We start from the raw sequence: 8887 nt of genomic DNA on the forward strand, positions 1-8887 counted from the left end.
CGGGAATATCTTCACACACACTTTTACTGAGGTCATTTTTTTTTTATCGAGTAGGGCACACCTCAATCTTCCTTACATTTCAGTCTGTCGTGCTCTTTACGGGACACCCTGTATATATTGACTTGCGACCGTCAGTATATTTATTTCTTTAAACAGCTCCCTCAAAGAGTCCCGACAACGCAGCTTATAAATAGCGCGAACTGCTCTTTGTACCATAACCCCAAGTACTTGGTACCATACCCCAAGTACTTGGTACTAAACCCCAAGTACTTGGTACCATACCCCAAGTACTTGGTACCATACCCCAAGTACTTGGTACCATACCCCAAGTACTTGGTACCAAACCCCAAGTACTTGGTACCGTACCCCAAGTACTTGGTACCAAACCCCAAGTACTAGGTACCAAACCCCAAGTACTTGGTACCATACCCCAAGTACTTGGTAGCGTTGCTCGGGTTAATAATTACTTCGATGTAAAATTAGGGTAGTGACAGGCCATCCTGACGGTCACAAAAAATGTCGTGAATATTATATCAGAATTCGCCGTCACGCCGCTTAAAAGTTATTTAAGCATTGTTTGGTGGCAGTGCCAGGGTAAGCCTTTCCCCAGCACACTTTTTTTTCTACAGCACTTGCAAAATCTGATTTCACACAAAAAATGTCTAGAATTTGTCGCCAAATATCAGATTATGACTTATGACGATTGTTGGGTATCGACGCCTTTTCATACTTATAAATCCCGACAGGATGAAGACGGGATTGCTATTTTTATTTAGTAGGCGCTAACTTGACATTGTCCCTCCCCCCGCAACCCCTTTCACTTGTACTATCACATCTCACTGAAATATACGTTGATTTTATACTCAGATTCTACATTTTATTTCTAATAAAAAATTATATTATTCTATTAAATTTATTTTATTCTTCTTATTCTTCTAATACTACCCGAAGTCGTAATTCCTCAAGAACAACGATCAATAAATAAAAAGATATTCGACTTCTTCTTCTTATCGTGTGAGTCGTGAGGTAGAATACCAACCTCATCAACCCTGGTGTCAGGGTTATAATTGAGCCGCCAAAGGCCCCTGACATGGCTCATGTAACGATTACTCACTTACATCAGTAAATAGTAACCGGGACCAACGGCTTAACGTGCCTACCGAAGCACGGATCATCAGGTGATCAGCCTGTAATGTCCTAACCAAACTAGGGATCACAAAGTGATTTTTGCTTGCTTGCTTGCTCGCTTGCTCGCTTGCTCGCTTGCTCGCTTGCTCGCTTGCTCGCTTGCTCGCTCGCTTGCTTGCTTGCTTGCTTGCTGATAAGCTTTTTTTTTAGGTTTGGAAATTATTTGTTGTAGGTTTTTTTAGGTTTGGGTTTTTTAGGGTTGGAAATTTTAGGATCAGGTATTTTTTTATGTTTGGAAATTGTTAGGTTTAATTTTTTTAGATTTTGGTCTTGTTAGGTTTGGGTTTTGTAAGGTTTGGAAAATGTTAGGTTTGGGTTTTTTAGGTTTGGGTTTTTATAGGTTTGGGTTTTTTAGGGTTGGGTTTTTTAGGATAAGGTTATTTAGGTTCGGTTTTTTTTAGGTCTGGAAATTGTTAGGTTTTGGTTTTGTTAGGTTTGGGTTTTTGTTAGGATTGGGTTTTTTAGGTTTTGTTAGGTTTGTATTTTTTATCAGTTTGGAAATTGTTAGGTTTGGGTTTTTTGAGGTTGGGTTTTTTAGGGTTGGGATTTTCAGGATAAGTTCTTTTTTTGGATTTGGCTAAAAAATATTATGGATGTCTATAAATTTTATTGTATTATATGGTAGCGCTAGTCTCCCCGAAAATTTTAAGACCACTCCAGTACCTCTAGGACGCCGGGAACGCAAAAATTTTGCCCTCCCATCCACCCTGTTGCGATTTGTTAGGTAGACTAAGTCACATATCAGATCATAGGGAAAACAGCTTACAATGTCATACAAATTGTAGATTGTAGTTGTATGATCAAAGTATTTTAAAAAAATACCATCTCGAGTATGGGTGTCGTTTGATTAGTCTTGAATTGTACTCTGGCACTCGTTCAATTGTGATTCACCTTAAATATTATTCGTGGCAAAATAAACCGTGTAAATGATACCGGCGCGTGCGCGATTACTGGCACACGTGCCCTCGCCTGTATTATACGTCATCACGCGTCACAGCCCTATACTCTTATATTCGCGATATATTTATAATCGCGACATATTCGCTGCGTATAGTCAAATATTCCTAGACACGTACGACACACGACTGTCTCCATGACACAGCCGGATTACTTACAGGCTGTGCGCGTCATAAGTTTGGATGAACTAAACATTTCTGTTATTATACGAATCTTGGACTCTACAGTCAGACGCTCACACGTCTTTTTTGTGTAAGAAATGTTTTCAATGTTTTAATTTCTTCCACTCGTGGTTCTTACACAAAATAAGAAATATATTTTTTATATGAATAAATGTATGAAGCCTAATCGAATACTTGTAGACGTTCCTAACATTTATAAGTCGGCCCACGACGTTCACTACGACGGCGCCACGCTAAAGGGCGGTAATAACAACAACTAATGGTTAACGTGTAACTTGGACATTCTTTAAAGTATACTGAAAATAATAAACACAGTTCAAGCTAAGCTTTATTGTTTTATTTGAATAAACAATGACGTGACGTGCCGGGGTACGGTCAGCAGCACTGGCCGCTGTCCACCAGCTGCTGCAGCAGCGCGGCGCAGGCGGCGCGGTCCAGCTTGCCGGTGTGCGTGCGCGGCAGTGACGTCACGAACGCGATGCCGCCATGCAGCCGCTTGTACTCACTCACCGCCTCTGTAACACAACACTCCATTCTCATTTTTTTTTAAATTTTCGGAAATTGTTTTAGGGTCACTATCGAACAGAGAGAAGGCGCTGACCCAAACAACCAATGAAAATAAAATTAAACATACTTATTATAGACTTTTTTGGTTACAGAATCAGCAGCAGCTGTGAGTGGTGCGCAGTTGTGTATGTGTGTAAGTATTTTAGGCACGGAGCCGTCAGTGCGCGAACTCGACTGGCACTTGTTTTTTTATTAATCGAGCTAGGTAATTCCTTGGATTTATTTGAACATTGAAGTTGTACCGTTGACGGCGCGGTGCACGTCGGCCCTGCGCAGGCGCCGCCCGTCCGCGGCCACGACGGCGGCGGCGGCGCCGCGGGCGCAGCCCGCCACGGCCGCCTCGCGCACGCCGGGCACCGAGCCGATAACTTGCTCCAGCTCTTCCGGAGATATCTGCAAATTACCAGCACCACACCATAAAAAATCACCGACACTACGCCGCAAAACTTTTCATTTAGACGTATTAATCAATTGTCTTCTTTTCTCGTGTGCGTAGTGAAGTCAGTGTCCGACTTCATCAACCGTGGTGTCGTTTACTGTTCAGCCGCCAAAAGCTCCTGACACGCCTTATGGCTTTCGTGTACATTGGGACAATCGGATGATCAGCCTGTAATGTCCTAAACTACGTTTAACAAAGTGATTTTTGTGATATGTTCCCACCGGGAATCGAACCCGAGACCTCCAGATCGAGAGACCATCGCTCTAATAGCCTCATTCCCTCCATCACGTGAAGCCCCTGTCGACCCTGACCTGGTAGTTGAGGTGCTTGAACCAGAACTTCTTCCGCGCCACGAAGTGCAAGTTCCCGCGCCCGTCCTCTGTGAACAGGTCCCCGGTGCGCCACCAGCCGCCCGCCGCCACGCTCTCCTTGTACGCTTCCTCGTTGTTTACGTAGCGCTGTTCAATGAATGCACAGCGCATGGTTACAATTAATATGATTTAGTTTTAACGTCCCCTTGCCCCATGGTGTTTAGATTGCGTCCGATAACTTACGTATGTCCCCAGTGCAAAAAAGTAGGTAAGTTCTCTGCGAGTCTATGCGCTGACTTAATGGGTCGGCGTCAGAGATTACCTTTATGATGCAGTCACTCCACAGGTACAGCTCTCCCTTCTCACCGAGCGCCACCTCCTTCTCATCTTCGTCCACCAACTGGAAAGTATAGGTAAAATGTTTAGGTATAATCAAGCAATCAATCAATCGGTCTCCAATCGTCATAACGTGTCCGTCGTACCTTGTATTTAAAGATGTTGTAGATCTTCCCGATGGAGCCTAGGGGCGTGTCAGAGTCCGCGTGCGCTACGAACCCCTGCGCCTCCGTCATGCCGTAGGAGTTGAGCACCTGGGCCGAGGGCGCGGCCCGCTGCAGGCCCCGCAGCGCGGCGGGCGGCGGCGCGGCGCCCGTGAGCAGCGCCCGGCGCAGGCAGCGCAGCGCCGGCGGGGCCGCCGCCGCCACGTCCGCCGCCGACGCGGGGCTCAGCAGCATCCACGTCGGCTGCAATCCATACAACAGGTTTGACCTCCACGACGACTTTTTCGACTCGTATAACATTATGTTACGGTTACCTCTCCGTACTGTTCAGTTCACCTTGTAGGTCTCCATGATTCGCAGGACGGTGGGCAGCGACCTGTCGGGCGTGAGGACGAGCGTGACTTCGTAGACGGGGCAGGTGGTCAGCATGTTGGTGAAGGTCATCCACTGCGCCGTGGAGGTGACGAGCGCGCGCTCCGTCGGCCGCGGGAAGCGAGCGTCGTGCGACCTGCGGGGCGAGGACGTGTCACGTGGGCCGCCAGGTGGTGGTACAGTGCTTGGAGGACGACACGTACCAAAGCGAGGGCAGCTGCCTTACTAGAGCACTGTGCGTGATCTCAGCCGCCTTGGCCAGCCCGGTGGAGCCGCTCGTCGGCAACATCACCGCACGCGCGTCCTCGGCCACCGCTGCTGGCCTGAAAATATATTATTATTATCAAATATTTACATTTATAATAAATGCAGCGTTTGATCACAGAGGGGGGTGATGTACTGACTGGAAGTGCTCCAGATCACCGTGGTGTCCAGCAGTGAACTGGTCCAGCTGGTCGTCGGTGATCAGGTCGCGGTCAGTGAGGTCCCCGCCCAGCACCAGCGCGGCACGCACGACATCGCGGCGGTCCGCGTCGCACAGGACCAGCCGCGGACGGACCAGCGGTAGGAAGTGGGCCAGTTCACCTGTGAGGATTTCTAATTTATTAAGCTATGGATGAGTTGTTAACTACGTTGTTGATGACGTAGGAGTTGACGAGGTAGGGGTTCGTAGGACGCTTCGTTCTAATTTCTGTCACTGTGGCTCACTCAATATCATAACTACGTGGGAATGTCACGGAAGTGATTAGTATTGGCCGAACATTGTCTGTGGCATCTTATATCTGATTTGTTTGTCAGACGTGTGACAGAAACCGTGTAGAAGTTGTATAGTGGACGGCATGTGGGTACGCACGCTGCGTGCAGTGCGGGTCCAGCAGCAGCGGCGCGGCGCCGGCCAGCAGCGCGGCGTAGTACAGCGCCACCAGCCGCTCGTGGTTGCGCATCACGCACATTATCGCCGTCCCGCTCGCACCCCGCGCCGACAGGGCGCGCGCGAGCGGGATCGCGCGATGCAATAGCTGCTCGTTGGTGAAGCTCTCACCACTCACGCCATTTATCTGCAACAGTAATGAGAATAATTACTGTATTCTTGAAAATAATGTTTACTGTATTATCTGTGTAACTGACCATGTGAACGTTGTTTGGTCGCGAGAGCATGCAGTGATAGAGCAGGTGCGGCAGTGTGACGGCGCCCGCGCCCGCTCCCGCGCCCGCTGCCGCCTGTGCCGCGTCCCGCAGCCGCTGGTCGAGGAACAGCTGCGCCGCGGTGGGCTCGCCGCGCAGCACTGCCAACGACACTGCAACGGGACGTCGGCATCACTACGACTCGTGCATTGATTGACATTACTATCGACCAATTAAGCACCTCACTGACTCGTGTGATGTTTCCAGTATAAAAATAAAAATTGTGGCATAAAATACGCATAAAATGTAAACAAACTAACATATCGATAGACTCACACTCAACAATCAATTGAAATAAAGAAAGTATTACCATTGTCAATACTGTCAGTCTTATTCCGGTTTGCGTTCTGAAGTACAGAGAGCCAAATTTAAAAATCGGACTTGTAAGTCCTCATTGATTACTTTTAGAATATCAACAAATTGATTATTTGTTTCCCTCTTGCCTTCCGGCCCAAGCCACCATCCGCTCCATCTGTTTCACTACCGTAAGGGTAAGGTGAAAAAGCTATTTCACTACCGCCACCATAGGCGTACGGTAACAAATTGACTGTTCATTGCCATTCTGTTATATAATTCTTGTTGGACAAGGCTCATATTTGCCTAACGTGTGGAGTTTATAAACTTATCGTTTGTATAGTTGGAAGCTCAGCCCTACACGAGATCTGATAACTTTTTGACATTGCGATCGATATGATCTCGTCTTGGCGACATTTTACATGAAAATGTTTATGTTGCGTTATTATAGTTATGATTATATTATCTAGCAATTGCTAGATACGAACACAACCACGTCTCGACGACGCAAACAAGATTAATGAGCGCCACTCCCGGTACTGCAGTGAGCGCTCTACTCGTACTTGTCGCAAATATCAAGTGGTGATTTGGATATGAAGGTGTGTGGGATACAGTTAGCGACGTTTTTGAAGTAAAGCTACGTATTAAGTCAATTAAATATCTGGCATTTAAGTAAACCATGAACAACATAACATAACAACACGTAACACGTCATCACGTCTGGTTCCCCGGAGGGGTAGGCAGTACACCCACTTCTCGCCCGCTATGTTAAAGTCCCATATAATAGGGGGCGAGCCTGTTGCCATTAACCGGGCACAGACCATGGGCAACCGTGATATTGTCAAAATCAGTCTTGCCACTACATCATGACGTTGTATTTCTGTCAACATGAATAAAACTCTGCACCCGTTTCATCACAATGCTGATGAAAAATTATATATTTGTTTCTTTATCACTGATTAATAGTTTAGTAGTAAATTTGCAATGCAATTTTTTGTTTTTAATGCAGGACGGAAGGGGCAAGTCACAGGGACTGTAACCTGGAACCTGACAGGGCAACAGTAACTGTCAGTATTATTCAGAGGCGGAGGACGGGAGTCCTAGTATGACTTTGTAATAGAGTACTCTGGACGCCATCTCACTAGCGTCAGACAGAGTACTGCGGGGCGGAAGGCAAGAGGGAAACCACTGCCCTATTTTTCCCTAAAAAAGAAGCATGGAAATGCTGCACCGACAAGAGCGTGGCTCTTAAATTGATGATGATTTTCATAATATTTTTTTTTGTTTTTATTGCCGAAACATGACATGTTCGCTGGTGACATGACATAATTATGCAACGTCCTATCCAAGCTGAAATTGTTTAGGTCGAATTGTAAATAATTATCCTCGCGAGATTTTTAAAGTATCCCATAGAAAAGAGCACTTTCACTGTACGATCTCTTGCTATGACCGCACGTACTACTAATTTGATAGTTCTTGATAAATGATAAATCGATGTTGATTTGTATACCTTATTTATTCCATTTTAAAGTTGATACATGGGTGGACGATTGTATGGTAACACGTGAACTGACTGATATTGCTGACACCTTAAACATGTGCGGTGTAATTGGACCGTACATTCACTTTTTCTGTCTTACTGATTTTCTGGGTTTTTCTTTTCCTATAAACCTTATTGTGAACTATTTAAAAAGACATTATAATAAACACTACTAAACCTGTCCGTTCTATTTAATATTTACTTATGTAGATAGTTCTTGCACACCTGACTGTAGTGGGTATGGCAGTTGGGGCGACTTGTAATTAAATATTATAGCACTTACTGTTGTTGTTGGTGTGGCGAGGGTCGCGGCTCGTGTGCGCGCTGAGGCCCGCGGGCGCGGATAGCAGCCGCGGCGTCACCCACTGCGGCGAGTAGCTTCTAATGACGCCTCGAGGTCATCCGAGGTGTTTACGTCATTAACAAACATCTCACGACTATGAAGGCCTTACAATTTTGATAAAAAATAAGCAATTAAATGAAAACAGATTGTACCCATAATATACCTAAGTAATGACCAAGAATGAATGAATAAACATTTTATTGCATACAAACACAGAACAGGGACAGGAAAAAGGCGACCTTATCGCTAACAGCGATTTTTTCCAGAAAATCCACACGCAAAGCAATCAAATCAAAACACGCATTGCAAGATAAGTATTGTTATCAAACAACCAGACATGACTGTTTTGGCTCGTAGGTTATGACTGATACCACCGTCTACGCCCCGCCGGCGGGGACGCCACTACTAGTACCTATTCTTATCGGAGTACTACTAGTCGTAAATTATTTATCAAGCTAGGTAGGTCAATGAAACGAACTTGGTTTATAAATTCATTAGTCCGGCCTCTGCGCGGGCAGATAAGGCAGCGTCTCAATATACGTACACGTAGCTTGTATACTTTACATTGTTATAAATTAGTAAATGCCATATAATTGTGTGTGGTGCGCATCGGTTCTGGTTGGTTGGGCCGCATCATATCATTTGCTGGTTGTGGTGTAATCCGCGGCCTCACCGCCTCCAGTAATGACAATATAATGATGAGCCCAGCCGCCGCTGGGGCAGACCAACGTGCACCAAATAATGTGGTGCGGACGTGGACGCAAAGCGACAAATAATTGACGTAAACATATTAAATATTTTTTTTTGCATACTTTAATTTGCTGATGAAAAAATCTTTAAATAGTGTCTGAGAGCAGCAGCTGCAGTGTCCGGGCGGCAGTGCGCGCGAGGACGCGCTCTATGCTCTCAGTTTGTCCCACACCGCTGAAGGGCGTTCACGTACTTAACTGAATTGTGAGGGTTTAAATAGAGTTGTCAATAGTTCGTTGAGGATGATGCGTATAGTGAT

The 8887-nt window shown here is 45.9% G+C and overlaps 1 protein-coding gene across 3 annotated transcripts; it reads right to left on the bottom strand.

The window, feature by feature from the left end:
• Window positions 1-2642: 2642 nt before the first annotated feature.
• LOC126375881 (luciferin 4-monooxygenase-like) lies at window positions 2643-7951 on the bottom strand. Of its 3 annotated transcripts, XM_050022959.1 has the most exons (11): window positions 7819-7951; window positions 5645-5814; window positions 5370-5574; window positions 4921-5101; window positions 4720-4839; window positions 4481-4652; window positions 4127-4387; window positions 3967-4044; window positions 3645-3791; window positions 3137-3287; window positions 2643-2842 (listed from the first exon to the last, which is right to left on the bottom strand). In XM_050022959.1, coding segments are annotated over exons 1-11 (1626 nt in total). In that variant the 5' UTR covers window positions 7820-7951; the 3' UTR covers window positions 2643-2702. The 3 variants fall into 3 exon arrangements, with proteins under 3 accessions (XP_049878916.1, XP_049878917.1, XP_049878918.1); XM_050022960.1 differs by lacking the exon at window positions 5645-5814 and having other exon boundaries at window positions 7819-7907; XM_050022961.1 differs by lacking the exon at window positions 7819-7951 and having other exon boundaries at window positions 5370-5598; window positions 5645-5778.
• Window positions 7952-8887: the final 936 nt, after the last annotated feature.

This window comes from Pectinophora gossypiella, chromosome 20 (genome assembly GCF_024362695.1).
Source record: "Pectinophora gossypiella chromosome 20, ilPecGoss1.1, whole genome shotgun sequence".
In the NCBI taxonomy this organism is placed as follows: domain Eukaryota; kingdom Metazoa; phylum Arthropoda; class Insecta; order Lepidoptera; family Gelechiidae; genus Pectinophora; species Pectinophora gossypiella.

Excerpts from the sequence above, each read along its gene's own strand:
- LOC126375881 (XM_050022959.1), bottom strand. Across the intron at positions 4,388-4,480 it reads GAATCATGGAGACCTACAAG|CCGACGTGGATGCTGCTGAG; the intron begins GTGAACTGAACA and ends TATGGATTGCAG. Across the intron at positions 2,843-3,136 it reads CGTGCACCGCGCCGTCAACG|AGGCGGTGAGTGAGTACAAG; the intron begins GTACAACTTCAA and ends GTTGTGTTACAG.